Source organism: Lycorma delicatula, chromosome 1 (genome assembly GCF_047948215.1).
Source record: "Lycorma delicatula isolate Av1 chromosome 1, ASM4794821v1, whole genome shotgun sequence".
Lineage (NCBI taxonomy): Eukaryota > Metazoa > Arthropoda > Insecta > Hemiptera > Fulgoridae > Lycorma > Lycorma delicatula.
The window spans coordinates 26,811,503-26,830,709 of NC_134455.1; the positions used below are offsets into that span (position 1 = coordinate 26,811,503).

At 25.5% G+C, this 19,207-nt stretch overlaps 1 protein-coding gene across 1 annotated transcript in view; it reads left to right on the plus strand.

Annotated features, from left to right (window-relative positions):
• Positions 1–2,702, plus strand: part of LOC142317448 (uncharacterized) — a 30,194-nt gene extending 27,492 nt beyond the window's left edge. The window contains exon 7 of the mRNA XM_075354015.1: positions 2,414–2,702. Coding sequence (XP_075210130.1) covers positions 2,414–2,558 — 145 coding nt within the window. The 3' untranslated portion in view covers positions 2,559–2,702. The remainder of the gene's footprint in view (positions 1–2,413) is intronic.
• Positions 2,703–19,207: the final 16,505 nt, after the last annotated feature.

Consider the following 19,207-nt stretch of genomic DNA (forward strand, 5'->3'; position numbering starts at 1 on the left):
CAGCCTTATTGAGATCCAGATCCTCTTTGTGACGAGGTGCCCGCAGACTATACCGGATATGGCTCTTGCCAACATAGACCACTCCTTAGGGCAGTCCAACATTATGGGTGGGATTTTCTTCTGCTTCTCGACTGGTGGTTGTGAGGGGGTTTCCCCTGTAACTTCAATGGTTTCGGCTGCCGTTACCAGACTGCCCTCGGTTGTGGTTGGCTCCATGGACTCAGTGTCCACAGCTACTAATGGCTCGGGCTTGGCCCTTTTCTGGTCTCCCAAGGTTAGAAACCCTCCGCTGGAAATTTCCAGGGATGGTGAACGAGGAGGTGGTGGGTGATTAGTCACAATCAGCTTAAATTAATAAAAAAAAATTATATCTAAATTTTAACTCTAGTATAAGTTTAAATTCACAGAAATAATAAATTAACTTATTTAAAAAAAAAAAAAAATTGAGTGGATAATGGCTTACATTAGCGTACATTAGCTTACAGTACAAGGAGGTGGTTAAACCTGGTAAAGTCTTTATCAGTGAATGACTAAATAAAATTTAGATAAAAACAATTTACTTAATACTAATCACTACTTAATCTATAAAATAGTTTGAAAATAATATAATTACTTTGCTGTAAACCTAAAAATAAAATCTACATATTTAACTAATTGCTAGACACTTACTTAAAATAAAATAAAAGTAAGCTATGCTAAAACTTATCTAGTTTGACCGGATGGTCAAACAAAAGATATAATGCTATCTATTAATGGCGGGACTGGGCGTCCTAATGGTATGCTGGTGATGACACTGGAAATGTTACTCAGGTACACACACACACACACACATACACACACACAACGCAACACAGAGCACTAGAAAACACGTCCTTTCACAACCACTGCTAGATAGAGACTTGGACTTCCACTTGGATTTCTTCCCACCAAATCTAAGAGCAGTCAGTGATGAAAATGGTGAATGGTTCCATCGAAGGTATTTTAGATATGGAAAAATGATACAGGGCACATGGGGTTTGAGCATGCTAGCTGACTATTGTTGGACCCTAAAGAGATATTTTCATGACACAAAATATCATAGAAAATCAGACATTAGTACTTTTTAGGTAAGATTATATTATACTAAGAATGCATTTTAAATACATAATGTTGTAAAATTAAAATAGTTTTCTCTAAACATTCTTATCTGATGTTATAGTGCAAAAAAATGTTATTACGAGTACATTCACCCATTTTCACTTCTAGGACAAAAAATAAATCAAATTTTGTATACCAGTGTTATTTATATTTTTTTAAATTTAATTAATTTTCTCAATTATTGCTAATTGCAAGACCCATCAGATTTTTATAACTGAAGGGTTCTGGAGGGAGGACAAGAAAGTGGTAAACCACAAACCCTTGTCATTTACTTAAAATTTCTTTTTAAATTGCTCAGATTTTAAACTGTTTAACTTGAGAAATAATTTATTTTAACTTGTAATAAAAAGATTACATATTTATTTTATTATGTGTAATATTTATTTATTGCTGTCACAAACAAAAGATTTTAATTTTTACTAAAACAATTAGTATTGACCTAGATAGTGCTGAGATATGCCATACAGCTAACTTTATGAAAAGAATGTTTTTTTCTGACTTAAAATTTACGGGAAAAATATATGTGTTTAGCATTTTATTTTCCTTATTTTCCACATGTCTGTAAAAAGTGGATGTTAGCACTTTAAGCACAAAAGTTAAATGTCTAGTAAAATAATATTCTCACTTGTTGCATAAACATTTAACATCAGAAAAGTGCATGTTGGTATTGGCAAGATTGTTTCATAATAATAGTTAAAAAGTAAGGTAGTCTTACATTTCCCAATCACTTTTTTGCTAACTTATGTTGTTTTGTTAACTAAAATTTTCTTCAAAAGTAAAAAAAAATAATAAAGGAAAGTATTCTTTTTTCGATTACTTTGTAACCAAATTTGATTTTTTATACCTATCTGAAACAAAAAATTCTAAAAAATTTGCCATAGTAACTGTGTAATAACTTATCTTCTCTTGTTATCCTAACCTTCCTTGAAGAAGCGAATTAGAGTTTCAGAAAGGCCAAAAATAATCAATCAAAAAAAAAGGTATTTTCTTATTTTCAACCTTTTGAAGCTAAATTCCAGTAACAAAAATGAAATAGCATAACAGAAAAGTGATCTGGGAGTAAATTAAGATCACTCTCAATTATTATTCTTATTATGAAGCGAGTTATAAAGCTTTAAACTTAACAGCAAGACATAAGTACATAGAGCTAAGTATAAATTAGTTTTCCAATAAAATATATATATATATATATATATATATATATATATATATATTTTAATTAACATGCCTACACTAAATTCTACACATTTAATGTAAATATTTATAATCTTTACAGTTGTGTTGGAAGAATGAAGGGTGCAAAGAAAATGCAAATTTTGAATGCTTGGCATGATTTTTCTAAACTAGAAGATTATAATCGAATCTCTTTTCTTTGCCAACGAGCTCTGCAAGAAGCTGTTTTGATGGCTCCAGAACCTTAAGTTTCATAGTACAAACAGATTTATTCATAAATCTCATACAGATTCATAGGCATCACTTAAGTTACAATAAAAGAAAAAAATAGGAAGTATATTAGTATGAATTCTGTTATAGTTAAGAATAATTCTGATTATTATTATTTTTAATTCAGAGGAACACTGTTTCAATACTTTGGTACATACAAATTTATCTTATTTAAAAATAATTTATTTAATTTAACATTACAAGACTTTCCTGGTAATGTCTGAAGTAGTACATGTTTCTGCAGTTTTAGCTTAATTTATTTTGAAGGTACATTTTTTAAAAAAGCATTTGTTGTTGATGAATACATGATACATCTCCAGTTCTTTTGTCTTCATTGTATAATAATTTTTTTAATGGATTGGGATCTACATTTGAATCTTTTGACAGAAGTTATGTGTATGAAGAGAAGTGTATGTAATAAATCGTGTTGTATTTAAGATTTTACATTACTTTTAATCTAAAATAATTTTACATTAACATTACAATAAATCTGAAAAAGTAGCTACTGCAGTGGAAGAAGCTTGGTTAAATACAAAGATACTTAATAGCAATTCATTTTAAGTGAATAATAACTATAAAAAAATGATCTGTTAAATTGATAAATTACATTCCCTTAGCAGTTGATAAAAAAAAAGCCTGGTCATTTTCAAAGAAGAATTTTAGAAAAATATTAATCAACTGTAAAATGCAAAGAGCTGAAATCAGATTTAATAAATTGGTTTTTGCAGATTATTAGTTACTAAACTTTGAAAGAATTATTCTCTGCAAAAGTAACTGCATATCATTGGCATAGAGCAATTATCAATGATTCCTATTAATGGTAAATAAAAACGGTTTACATTTTATAGCTTATCATCAATGAAAATGTGCTATAATATACATTTAGTTTTCACATCTGCAATTTTCTGCCAGAATATGTTGTTTTTTTTAATTAAAAGTAAAGTACAATAAAAAATAGGTAAATAAGTTCTTATAAATGTTTAAATTCTGATTTAATTGGTTAACTGTATAAAAATGTATTTTCCTTTTAACTAAAATGAGAAATTAAAAAAATAATAAAAAAATATAGGCATTAAAAGTAATACTAGACTGTTAATTCAATTCTTTTTTTAACTTGTGATAAAAAAAGTTTTGAATTAGACATATCTTAATACAACATCAATAGTAATCAGCATTATAATATATTAATATATATATAATATTAATACAGCAACAAAACAGCTTAATTTAGTTGCATAATATTCTTAAGAGTGGTATTAAAAATTTAAGAGAAGAAATACATAAATATATTTAATAAATATTTATTTATAGAGTTATTGGTTAGTTTTTTACTAAATTTATTCTAACTATATTAATCCAAATTAACTGAAAATGCAAAGTATTAGATTACAGATTAATAATTTTACAATTTTACACATTACATAGTATATTAGTTAGTACCATTATTATAATAATAGTACATATCAATAAAATTAATAAAAAAGTAATATGTAAAAAAAAAACAATAAAAATAAATAAAAAACTATTATAAAAAATAAAAACATATGTAATATATAAAATAGTATTCTTTATTATTATAATAAATGAACAGGTACATTTTTTTTATGTTCAACTGGAAATGATACACCAAAAGTGTCACTATGTTTATGTCTTGAGTATTAATGTATTAATCCATTACTTTTATCTGCTGTCAGTTACGAATTCATCCTATGAATAATAATTTAAATTTTCTTTGAACATCATTTGAAATGTATTTTTTCTTAAATTGTCAGTATAATTTGTTCTTTTGAACAATTAGGAAACTTGTAACAGCATATGCTTGCATAACAAGGCAATTTTTCAAAAATAAGAGTAAAAAATATTTTTGTTCTCTGTCCAGGAAATAATAAAACCACTCTATATTAGTACAATGTTTTGACTATCAGAAAGAGGATTGAGTATGGATGAGTTGGCTTCAAAAGTGCATTGTCCAGTACAATTAAATATTAAAAAAATAAAATAAAATAACATTTTTTAACTTTGACTATACAATGTTATGATTACATTTTCTCAATCATACTTAGCTTTTCTCTGAATTTTGAATACTTTTCAAACTTTCTGATGTAGATAAAAATATTCTTCTGTAATTTGAAAAGGAATATACGTAACTGCAATAAACCATCAATAACTTTTTTTTTCAATAACCACGCTAAAAATAAAATTACAAATTACACTTAATGACTGTTTGAAATATAATTAATTTATCTTATGTTTTGTTTACTGGCATATGTAGAGATCCAGGGATTATAGGTAGGGCTTAATATGGGGTAGATTTGAATACAGGCACGGTTTTTTTTCCAGTTTCACACTTGCTCATTGTCAGGTTGCATTAAAATTGTCACAAAAGTTTTTCAGAACTTTGAGGATTCCTTTTCCAACCCAAAATGTAATTGTATTAAAATAATAGCAATATAAAATAAAAATATTACATTTATGCTTTCTGATTTCACCATATATGTAAGTTGTTAGTCTAAAGACAGAATTGATTCCCTTTACAATGTTTTCAACCGTTTACACAAAGCATCACTGGCAAACTGTACAAAGTTTAGAATTACTGGGTAGGTTGACAATTACTTGGTTTCTCAAAGATATATATGACCAGATAACAACGATTGATGGAATAATTAGGCACAGGAATAACTAGTACTTGTTTGCAGTAATAATGGCTAATCATTCAAGAGAATGATCTGAAAAAAATTTTATTTTATTTTTATTATTTAGTTTTTTATTTATGAGATGAGTGGCAAGTTGAACTCTTTATAAGGTTTATATGAATTGTGCAGGTCCGCTTAATTTTTTTGGGAGGAGTTCTGATTATATATAATTTATGCAGACTTAATTTAAATCTACCGATTTAATTTAGGTGAATCCAAACAATTCACCCTCTTGAGTTTTGAGAGCTGATTTGGGTTTTTCATCAGAAATCGAGGGGGGAAAAACATCTTTTAGGAAATCTAAATTGAAACAGAAGAGGGCCCTTGGGAGGGGGTTAATGTTTTTAAAAATATTCCTGTCTGAATTGGCAGGTTACTCCATTGTCCATCCACTTGTTTCAGTATTTTTTCTTCTAAGATCCGATGTGACTTTTTTTAGGGATCAGAATGGAAAAAAATGTTTTATTTATTGTTTATTTAATAACATATATTACATTTACAAATGCAGAAATAATTCTTATAGTTAGTTACAAATGGTAAATTATCATGTACAGTATTATCTTTATAATTATTATAATTTAAAAATGTGTTTTCATAATTTAAAATAAAAGTTATTGTCATAATTACTAATAATAGTAATAATAATTATTATCATAATAGAGAAGTACATTCGTGTCGCAATGCAGATGTTCTACATATTGATAATACAACTTTATTACAGTCTAAATAGAACAAACATGTATATATATTTCAACATATATTACCTAAACTGTCTAAACCAGGCTTTAAAGTAAGAAATAATAGTAATTATAACCATAGTACAAATATAGCTGATATTTGTTTTTTTCCTTTAATACACATCAAAAAATATTGGTAGTAAATTAATGGTATAATAATTTTACAACATATTACATAAAATTTGAACATCTATCAACTACTTGAAAATTATTGTCATTTATTTCAATATATTTTAATAATTATAGTACTTATTTGTCTTTACAGGTAGTTTAATAGATAAAATTATAAGATAGGTATTGTTTTATGTTGTAAGAATACATTTATATATTCTTAGTGGTAATTTGAATATTATTTTTGTTTAAAACTCAATCACTCTCAGTTTTATTTTATTTATTGTAGTACTTTTAATTTTTTAAAAGGCACTATCATATATCTCTTATAATTTAAGCACATTTACGACAACAATAATAGTAATTAGTAATTCTGAATATTATTATACAAAGTGTACAAGAAGAATTGAATGAACATTATTTTATTATAACAACATTTTGTAATTACATATTAGATCGAATTATATTTTACATATACAATATGGTAATGTTGTATTATACATTATAATCAGTTATATTTTATCTAATATAAATTATAAATAATAGTAATATTATTTTCTAATGTTTGTCAATCTTTGGTGAAATCTTTTAGCTGTATAAATTACTTCATTAAAATGATATATGTATTTGCTATATTGAAAAAAATATTTTGATTTATAAAATAAATTTAATAAAACTATTAGTAAGCAATATACAAGTTATGTTGCTTAATTACACTTTTCACTTAGCTTTTAGATTAAATATAAAAATGGAATGTTAAAATAAAATTGGGAATAATCTTCTATTTTAAGACTGATGATTTCAAAATAACCTTTCTTTAAAATAATTAATTGATGAGTTGCTGCAGGTTAAAACAAAGTTTACAGAATGTAATTGGATAATACTTCTCTGAGACAGTATTATCTCAAAGTAAAATTAAAAAGTCTTTTGCTATGTCTAGCTATACAAATATACTTGCTATCGCAAGTATATTTGAATATTAAGTATATAATTTTGTGTTAAGATGTTACATGGTAATGATATGTAGCATCATTATTTTAGTCTAAGACAATTATTTAATAGAGGAAGGAAAAGTGTTAGATTTTTAATATTCACTTCACCAGCATTTCAGATAATCGCAATACATTTAAAATGGAATGTGTTTTATGCCGCTGATTCTTGGTTTGATAGTAAAAACTGAGAACATCATAAAAAGATCAAATCAGTTCCTTTTTTTAAATTAGATCTAGTGTTGCTATCATTATTTTGAAAAATAAAGCGACTTACTGGCCAGCTCAAAAAAAAAACAAAAAAACAAAAAGGGGCAGACAATTTGATCTGTGGTTATCTTCATTATGGGATGGGTGTTATTATGACAAGCTGTTCTATAATACTGAAGAAACCAGAAAATTTATTTAAACACATCATTTTATAGGTTTATTAACATCAATGAAGGATTCAGCTCATTATGTGCCCTTGAGTCAGAAAAGCTGCACTAGATATTTGGAAACTTTTGGACTAACGAATAAAATTCAAGCATGGATGAATGTGAATAAGCTTCACATTGGACATTGGCAAATTGTAGTTATGATGATAGTTGTACTGAAGGTTACAGAAGACTAAGATGTAAAAGGTCATTCCATCATGAAAAGGATATGAAAATAATAAAGATCCAATCCAAACTTTTTAACAAACATTTTCATATTTTTGTAATATTGAAATAATATGAAAATTACTAACATTAAAGCATACTGAAGAGATTTCATCTTTAATTAAGATTTATAAACAGGTGTTATAAATATATGCATACAAACTCATTTTTTACTATTAGATAAACATATAAAATTTTATTGAAATCCATAAAATGTACATTCACTAATTACAGTTTTATATCTATGTTGAGTAATCTACCAATTCAGTTTGGATGAATCCAGAGTATTTGCCCTGTGGGTTTTAAGACCTGATTTAGGTTCTCCATTGAAAATTAAGGAGATATCTTTTGGGAAATCTCAACTGAAACATCGAGAGGGGGTCAAAGTTTTGAAAAATACATCTCCCTGAAATGGTAGATTACTCCATCGCCCATCTACACTTATATATTATATTACAAAGTTTCCATCAATTATAAATATTTAGATACAATAAGATCTTAAGAACAAAAAATATGTAGTTGTAATAAAGTGCTTGTTACAATGTAAATTATTGTTACATTTTGAATATAACATGGACAAAAATATTCATAGCAAAATAAAAATATGTAGTGGCAATATATGAAAATAAAGTTTTATTGCAATTATTAAACGTTCCATTAAACACTTTCTTTGCTGCCTCGTTTTATTTACAGTATGAAAGCTGATATTTATGCAGTATACATAGTATATCCAAAACTATTCACACCTACTATTATCTAATTTACTTTTATACCAACCAGCATTCAAGCTGTAGACATTCACTCAGTCCAGTTTTTTAAGAAAGTATAAATAGTTTTTATGGAAAATTTTTTCATCAGACTAGTGGCCTATTCAGAAATATTATAATTATGGTCTAATAATATAACTTTTATTTCATAATAAAAATTGTCTAATAATGAGAATCAACAAAAAATTACAGCACTAGAAGCTAATTATTAATTACTAAAAATAGCTATATTACAACATTTTGATCAGTTTTATTTATTCATTTAGAAACACATATTTTCTTTAAAAAAATCTGATGTGGACACTACATGACTTGTATAGCTATTAAATTACATATACACATTTTTTTTAAAAATGAAAATGCATAAAATTTTATTTTATTTCATTAATAACTATTTATTGTAAAAACTTTTTTTCAATCTATTACATTTTTTAGTGATTATTAATAGATCAGTATGTTCAAATTAAAAAGAAATAAAGTTAAAAAAAAAAGGAAATGAAGTTGGATTCAAACCGATGTGCCTTCCCCTTGTGAGATCCAAATATTTCATTAATTAAAATTTTATTTAACTATAACTCTGGAACCAACGAAAATAAGTACTAATTATGATATATCATTGAAAAGCTCTCAATGAGAGCTTATTATTGCAGTAAAAAATTCCAAAATCCAAAAAATTTTGATTTTGGCTTTTTTTAGTCCAATCGATTACAATCAAAAAGGAAGGTGCACAACTAGATGTTACAACAGTCCTAAATCCAAAATTTCAACACCTATAGCTATTACTTAACTATTATTGTAATTTCTATAATAAATTATAAGCAATGTATTTTGAAAAAAATACATTGCTAAGATAAAAAAATACAAGTTTAGATCTAAGTTTCTTAGAGTCCATTAACAATGATTTGAAATTAAGGAAGGTTGAGGAATTTTTCTGGGAGTTAGGTAGAATCATGGAAGCAATATGTAAACGAAGACTGGCATTCTACAGACATCAGACTTGAATGGATTCAAACAGACTTTCGTCGACTTAATGAAAATTTTCGTTAAGACAATCATTAAATGTTTCATGCAAAGAGGACCTTTTCTTTTCTTTCTTTTTCCTGTTTAGCCTCCGGTAATTACTGTTCAGATAATACTTCAGAGGATGAATGAGGATGATATGTATGAGTGTAAATGAAGTGTAGTCTTGTACATTCTCAGTTCGACCATTCCTGAGATGTGTGGTTAATTGAAACCCAATCACCAAAGAACACCGGTATCCACGATCTCGTATTCAAATCCGTGTAAAAATAACTGGCTTTATTAGGACTTGAATGCTGGAACTCTCATCTTCCAAATCAGCTGATTTGGGAAGACTGGTTCACCACTAGACCAACCCAGTGGTGGGCTAGTGGTAAGGACCTAAGAATAGCAAACATAAACATGACTGTTTTAAAAAACAGAAGGGCGACAAGAAAAAATTCTTAAGGGATCCAGAAGGAGAAGAAAGAAGGAAGGGGCACAGTGAAAGAATGGAATACTGGAGAGCTAAGGTACTAACGAGAAGTTAACTATTCCATCTGTCTGGTCTTACAGTAATCAATGTCAACAAAAAAAACTTTATTTTCTAATGTGTAAAATTCATTTTAGTTTTAATTAATAAATAAAAAAATTTCCTATTACATTTTCTCATAAATAATTTTTTTTGAAGCTTTTGTAGTAGTTATTTAAACAATTAAAAAAAAAAAAACAATGTAATTGATAAAGATAATAAAATTATAAAATAATTTAATAATTATTATAAAATATAATTATAATTATAAAATTATAATTTTGTGCCAACATCTTTTAACTGTTGTATTATTGCAAAGTAAAAATTAAAAAAATCTGTAAGACAAGTTCTAATGAAACAATGTGATACCAGTTAATGTGAAAAATGCAAATTTACACAATATTTTATCCATTTCTTATATGTAACTCCTCATCATTAAAATTGTGTATTTTTTTGTAAAAGAAACATCCTTGAGTTTGATATGGTTGAAATTATTAAAACACAACTTGAATGTTGATTTGAAATTAAAATAAGTCAAAAACTGAATTACAAAAATATAAACAGAAGCAGAAGAGTTAAGAAGTAAATGAAAGTATAATTTTTGGCAGATGATAGGTCAAGTAACACTTAATGTACTGTACATAATAGGTCAGGAGTTGTGGGTAAGGGAATTAATTTTATTCTCAGTAGTTGATACTACAAATTAATGACTGAGGCATTGGTCAGGTTAACACACACACACACACATATATATATATATATATATATATATATATATACATACATATAATTTTAATTATACAGATATGTATAATTAAAAACAGAATATGTATAATTTAAATATGCCATACTGTATCACTTGATTATTATGTAACAAGCAGTAGTAACAAAACAGAAAATAAAAGTTAACTTCCTACTTATAGTAATAAATAAAATAATTTATTTTCAATGGAATAATAATAATAATAATTATAACCTACATCTGTAGAGAATTATTAATATATCTAATTTAAAAAAAATTTATAAAATAGTTTTTTATATTTTAAACGCTTAGCTTTTATTTATAATCTTAAGTAAAATTTGTTAATATATAGTGCAATAATCATAAAATTTAACATATTTATGGTATAATAAATTCTTAATTTATATAATTATAATATTATTGTCATACCACATTATTCAAATATATGAAAATTTCTTATATAACCTAACAGTATTATTGTCATACCACAATATAATTAAAGTAGTACCATACATTACTTACCATAAATTTTTAATCAAGCAAATACACACAAAATAATTACTTCTTAATTAATTTATAGTGAATTTTTTTATAAAGAAAATAATTATAAAAATAAACTATCATTACCATCATCTTCAGTCAATGAAAGATAATTTTTATCAATCACAAAAAATAAATTATTAAACAAATGGTAACTAAATACATCTTTTGGAAACAACGCTTTAAAGTCAATTCTTTTTCTAAATTTCTTTGTTTTTTCCTATCTTTAGTTATAACATTTTATTATGAATTAGTTATAAACAGCTAAAATGCTATTTTATTTTTAATTTTAGGTATACTGTCTCAGGTTTAGTATTTTATTTATAAATTACTGCTAATCTGTAAACTTTTCCACAAAATAGACCTTTATTTAACAAGCTTAATTAACTTATCCATTAACAGATTTCTTCAATAAGTATTGCATTGAATCAGTTAAGATGTTCTTAAGAATACATATATTAAACATTAAAATTTGAATAAAGTAGTCAGCTTTATTATTGCTAACACTGAACACAGTGTAAACAAGTAATTCAATTATTTAAAAAATAAAATTTTGACATTACAAAATGAACAAAATTTTATAAATGCAACAATTTTAAAACATTTTGAAGAAAGTTTCAGTCACCCTTTTGACCATCCAAAATGGAATGGTGTTGCTGTTCTCACTTGGTGAGCTGATGTTATTGATTCTGATCGTTTTTGATGCTTTTTTTAAATATTGTAGATTATTTTTCAATGGCTAAAATATGACACAGAAGAACTTAGCATTAAACAGTTTCTTCTAAATACAAACTGATATAATAGTACTTTCTCCTTAACACATTCCTACAGAAAATAAATATAAATAAAAACAAAATTAAAATGTAACATTATAACATTTACATACACTGACAATGATTTGGAGAAAATGAGCCATCAATTAAAAATATTTAGGTGCAATAAGATATTCAGAATGACAAAAGAAAACAAATTTTTCATACAAAACAAAAAAAATTCTAGAATATATAAACTGAATTGCACTGACTACACAATGTTTGAAATTGACATAACCTAATGCAGCTTCAGATGATGCAATGAACTCATCATTGCTTCTAGATGTTTAAGGTCCTGTATAGTAACATAGCGTCAACATTTGCTGACCACTTATAGACACAGATTACCTTCAGCATCAACAACCTTGATATTTTATATATAAATGGAGAAAATGAGCTCATCTTAACAAATATTATAATATATAAACAAACAGTATTTTAAATAAACAGATATAATTAAAATCTGAGAGTTTTTGACTAAATTCTAAATATGTTTTTACCTAATTAAATAAAACCAATAGATATAACAAAACTATGCCAGGGTGAAAACAGCAGCACCAGTCGCTGAAGATGATTACAAAAGTGATTTAAATGTTTTGAAGTTATAAAAGTATGGTTTTTTAAAATTTAGTTTATCTTCACTGTCAGGAAGAAAAACATAACGTGAATATATTACATGAACTTGCGTAATAATTACATAATAATAATATTTAATTTATATCTATACTTTCATAAATGGAATACCATGAATTATGTAGACAAAATTATTCTTTTTTGTAACCAAACCATACATTTTTTTCATTACTATATTGTTTTACTGACAGTAAAAGTAAAACTCACACACAAACATAAATAAAGGAATATTAGTTAAATTTATACACAAAAAGAAGCATGACCCTCTATAATACTTAGTTTATCAGTTATAAAAAGATTTTTTTTATATATTTTGAATCAGAAGTTAATTATATGTTTTTAACTCCTGTGCCAACATTCAATTTTTTGGATGTCATTGCTTTATGTGAAAAGTGCCAAAATTGGATTTTTATGCCACTGTTTTATGCAGAAGTGCCAGTGTCTGATTTTTTGGACATCTGCAAAAAAATCACAGAAAAATTAAAATTAATGTGATAAAGTAGCAGCCCATAGCTCATTTTATAGCATGAAATATTCTTGCCTATTCAAAATGTAACAAAATAGCAGTAAAGCACACTCACAGTTGAGACAATACATGCCAAAGAAACACCTTAGATGGGGAATCACTATGGTACTTTGTGAGCCAACCATAAAGGTTTTCCTTGAACTAATACAGAACAACTGTAAAATTTTACAATTTTCTTTCTCAGTTTGTTTACTTATTTTAAATCTGTTACATTCAAAAACAATAATGGTTATAGCGATATTAGATATAATGACATATATTAACCAAGAACTAGTAAGCTTATAGTTAGTTTGGTACACTGTTGTAATCATTTTTATTATTATATCATTAAAATTTTATCTTGCATAATGATGGATAAAGTAATTAATTAATACTAAATAAATAAATACTAGTAATTAATACTAATTAATTAATTACGTGTCAATAAATATGAGCTAGTTTACAAGCTAATGTGGGTTTATAATTTCCTTTTAATAACTTTTAACAGTATTTTTATCATTTTATTTTCATAGAGGAATAAATTTGTCATTGTGTTCACCTAATAGTTATAAATAATCCTTATACATTTATGGTATCAGAGTTATTTAATGGATATGTATGTACGAGAGATGTCCAGAAAGTAACTTATATTTTTAAATAAAAAACCAATAAAATAAAAAATAAAAAATTTATAATATACATTTTAAAGGGACAATCTTAAACTATTTTTCTGCTGCATAGTTGCCATTTAAATTGAGACACTTATCATAACAATGCACAAGCTTTTCAATTCCTTCTCTGTAGAAATTTGCCGCCTTAGATTTTTGGCACCCATCTTGCACAAAACTTGTGATAACCAAGCTTCCCTGAAACAATTTCATGCAGTAAACTTCATGAAATTTGTGGGAAATGAAGCAAGAATTCTGTAATCGTAATACGGGAATTTTCATGAATTTTATGATTGATTTTCATCATCTGTCACAAGGCAAGGCCTACCACTGTGGTCCTCATCGTGAACATTGGTGTGGCCATTTTAAACTGAATGCACCACTGCCTCACTCCAACATCACTCATTATTCCATCTCCATACACTTCGCAAAGTTACTCATGAATTTCAATTGGTTTGAGGTTTTTTTGCCAGTAAAAGCCTAATCACTGAAAGCACCTCACAACTCGTGGGATTTTCTGTTGAAGCGCACATTTCAATAATTCACAACAAACCAAGTAGAACAACGTTTCTACATTCAGTAGAAACGTTTTGATGCCAAGATGGTGGCTATTCCCCCACCCATCTCTACGCCTGGCACAAACGTAAGTTACTGTCTGGACTGCCCTTATATATATACCATTTGTGTAGTGTTTTCAGCATTGTTTCAAGTATGACTTATTAGAAAAAAGGAACCCTCATCATTTAACAATGACATAAATATCATTAATATTTATGTCATTAAATATTAATGATATTACAAAGAAATCGGGAATCAGTAATATACAAAAACTGTTAGAGAAAATTGTAAATTCAACTAGATTTAAAAAATAATAAGATAAAGAATGCTTTCTAGTCATGTAACAATACAGACCAAGCATAGCCAATTGGAATACATAGCAATTATCCATATTAGTGGACTATATTTTAAGCTATAAGTATATAATATGCAATTTATTTTACTCTAAAAATATTATTCAGAAATTGTTAAACTGTGCTGTGTAAGTTAGGCAGGAAAATAAAAGCCCTGTTTGTTATATGAAAATAAAAGCTGATGTTATTACCAATAGAATAACTAGTTTTAATCTTTTTTAAGTATAATGCAAAACTTTTTGTATGATATTTACTATTGTTCAAGTTGAAAAATGAAGGATACTTCATTTAACAATTACTTTGCTAAAACTTATTATGCTGGTACAATGAATTAGGTACCATAAGCTGAATCATATAAATTATGTTAGGAAGCAACCTGACATAAGATACGAGCTACTCCTGAAAATTTATCAATTAAATCTTTATTTTTTTTATTCGTTAGTAGTAATATTTAAAAAATAAATAAATTTCTTGAAAAAACTGTATTATATTTAAATATGACTTGAAAAACTAAAATTCATTAAAATTGAAAGAAAAGTGAGCTGATGGACATAAATAAGAAAGGGTAAAAGGTAAGAAAAGATAAAGGAACCCTTATAAACCACCTTCCTTCCAAATACACCGCTTCTCAATTTACTAATAGTAATAATATGTGTGGTAAGGTTTATATATACTTCATAATTAAATGTTATAACTAAAAGAAAATATTAGTTTAGGATAAAAACCAAGCTTACTTATTTTATTGTTAAGTTTACATGGCTGCCAATACACCAAACACTTCAAACTCATTCCAGTATCATTTAAAAACTATATTTCATGAAGTGAATCTAGTGGAGATAAATAAAGAAATTTAAGATGAAATATCACAATGATATTTGATAAAGTGAAAGAAAAGATGTTATAAAGTGTGTTGTAACATTCATGATGCAACTCTCTTTTAAATATTTCCATTAAAAAAGGCAACAATGTGAAATTTAAAAAAAATAAATATATATTTTAAATTCCATTAACTTAATGGATTAGATTTTATAGATTTCAACCTATCATGACATTTTTCATTACAATGAAAAATAATTTATTTAATTATTTGTAAATTTTACAAGTTAACATTATTAATCTTGATACAAATAAAAAGAATCTGAAAATTTTCTTTGGTCACTGTGTCATTACTACCAATTATATATGAATAATGATATAGAACCAATGTGAATCACTCACTCACTCTCACACACACACAAAAGCATGCGCACGCACGCACATTTTCATTAATTTCAGCTAATTTCTATTTATTACCTATTAACAGAGAAAATATTTGGCTGATTTTGTTTCTTTTGATGATACTGTCACAAACAGTTTATTTAATAAAAACCTTTGCTTACATCATTACTGAATAATTTTTGTTTAATTTATTGTTAATACAGCTGTTATTTATGGCTATTGCAGTTTTCATTTAATAACTAAAAAAATATAACATTATTTGGTGTATTATGCAACAATCATTGATTAAAAAGCATGTGAAAATAAGATGTTAGAAGAATAACAGTGTAAATATTAATTTAAAAATTATTTTTAAGTGAAATTCTATTACTTTTTGAATGCATTTAATCTAAAATTTTAAGTACAAAAATATAAGCTGTATTTAATACTTTTTTATTGCTTTTATTTTGATAACAAGTAATTTTAATTACTTGTTATAGGGATTGCTATATAAATTTTCTGAACAAATTAACTCTACGGTAATTTCTTAGAAAAGACTTCTTTTTTAATTAAATTATTCCTTTCTGGAATACAGGTAACTGCATATGCTGAAAAACTTTCTGAGACAAAGCAAACTGCTGGTCCCGAGCAATTATTTGTCAAAAAGGTTTGTATTTGAACAATAATCAATCTGGATAACTGAAACGTTTCTGTGTATAAAAATAACTAAGCCACATACCTTATTTTATTTTCAGTTGCTTTTTAGTTTTAATATTTTTAATAGTAAATTTAATCTTAAAAAAATAAAATGCGCTATATTAAATAAATTTATACACAATCACAATTTTTTTCTTTTTAAATAAAGTATACATACATGTAAGTATTTACATACATATTGAAAATCATATATTGAAATGGTTTAAAAGAACAAAATAGGTAGCTAATGCTGGGTTTTAAAACTGATACTGGATTGAGTTTAAATAAATTAATTAGGATGAAGAACATGATGGGTATGCAACAGCCCTGTATTTAATGTATAAACAAGTTAAAATACAGAAGTTGCCTAATCTACTTATTAATATAATAAATATATGTAATATATCAACAATATTATTGTCAAGAAATTGCACCATTTCCACTTACAATGTGTGAAATACATATAAAATATAAAATTATTATAATATAACATTATTGTCAAAGTGAATTGCACTGATTAAACAAGAATTATTTAAGTAAAAATATTAAATATTTTTATTTATTTATTCATAATTAGTTTAATTATTTTATACTTAAATTTACTGTTTGCTTTAAAATAGAAAAATCTACATTTATAAAAAAATGATTATAATAATAGTGAATTAATTTTAATTTTATTGTAATAAGCTTGTTTACGCCTATTAACATTCATACAAATGAGTACATTTATATATTTGTATTCATGGAATTACAGAGCTATTTTTTTAATTAATTTATATACAGAAAAAGATTTTCTTTAAAAAAAATCATAATTCTTATAAAGTGTGTATATTTATAATCAAGTCATATTCTAGTTTTAATTACTTAATCTCCTTTTAATTTTAATTATTAGCCATTATTTAATCTTAAGTATCTACTCATTACTTATCCAGGTAATTAATAGTGAGTAAAATAAAAACTATTACATTTGTAATAATATTAACTTTATGTGACAAATTAATATTTTTCAGCTGAATGTTTAAAAAAATATTTGTAGTCAACAAATTTTAAAATGTTAATTTTTTGTGTAATATTACCTACCAGTACTACATTAATAGTTAACAGATGCATAAATAAATGTAGTTAAATCCAAGTGAAAAGATTATTAACAAGAAATGTGATATTAAACAACAAATAAACATCTTTTTCATTGAACTGAACTCATCAATGTTGCTTAAATGTAGAAAAAATATTTCTTTTAATAAATGATAATGTAAATAAAAAACAAGAATTTGGAAAATTAACAAATAACTTTCTTAAGCATGGTTATTTTATTTCAAGTTATTGTTATACCTATTTCAGATCTAACATATATATATATATATATATATATATATATATATATATATATATATTGTTATGACCACATTTTAATATAGATTAATGTATGTTACTTACTGAGGTTTGCTAGTTAACTGTAATTTTAAAATTTCTTATTTTCTCACAATTTTCATTTTTTAAAACCTTTGTGTACACTTGTTACACAAATTGCTTAATAAAAGTAATGAAAAAAAGTCAAGTATATACTAGCAGAATTTAAGACTGTCAATCAAATATTTTATTCCTGTACAAGTGAATTGTATAATGAATTAAACATTTATTCTTTTTTTTTCAGATGTAAGCCAAAGAATATTATGTATAACATTGTGGGCATTCAAAAGTCATAGTATATACTATTTCTGTTTTTAATTTCTTGTATTATTAATAACCATCAACAAAAGAAGATACTACTGTCTTTATTGAGTTTTTAAAATTATTTTACAGGTTTGAAAAAATAAATTTAATGTTTTTTTTAAATATTTTTTCCAGTAATGTTACATGAAGACATGTTATGTGTATTTGATATTTATTTATCTGATATTTTAATAAATTTAAATATAAAAATTATAATATTAATGTGTTGTGTAAAAAAGCTAAATTATTTATTCTCCATCTAGAATCTCTGAAAACCCGAAATGCATAAAAGTACAATATATATTATAATTTTTCCACTAAACATGAGCTTACAGCCTTTCATTCAGAATTCTGAAATTATTCATAAATGAGGTCAATTTGACATAGTTAAAAATACAATCTTTTGTTGAGGATTATAGTAAACTTTAAAATATATATATTTTAAATCCACTGAGTAAAAAATAAAAATGAAACTTCAATTTAAAATTTAATTTCAAATGATGTGGGAAATCAGACTAGAAAGAATGAACAATGTTTTATAATTCAAATTTACTTCACAGTCATAAAAGCTACTCAAACTTCAAACTGCAATTCCAAACTTAACAGTGCATCATTAATTTAAATTTGTATCTGCATGACTATGTAAAGGATTTATTTCAGCTGTCAAATATAATCTTTTGAAATAAAAGTTGTTTTGAGTAATTAGTAAAAAATTAATGTTTAATCATTTCAATAATGAAG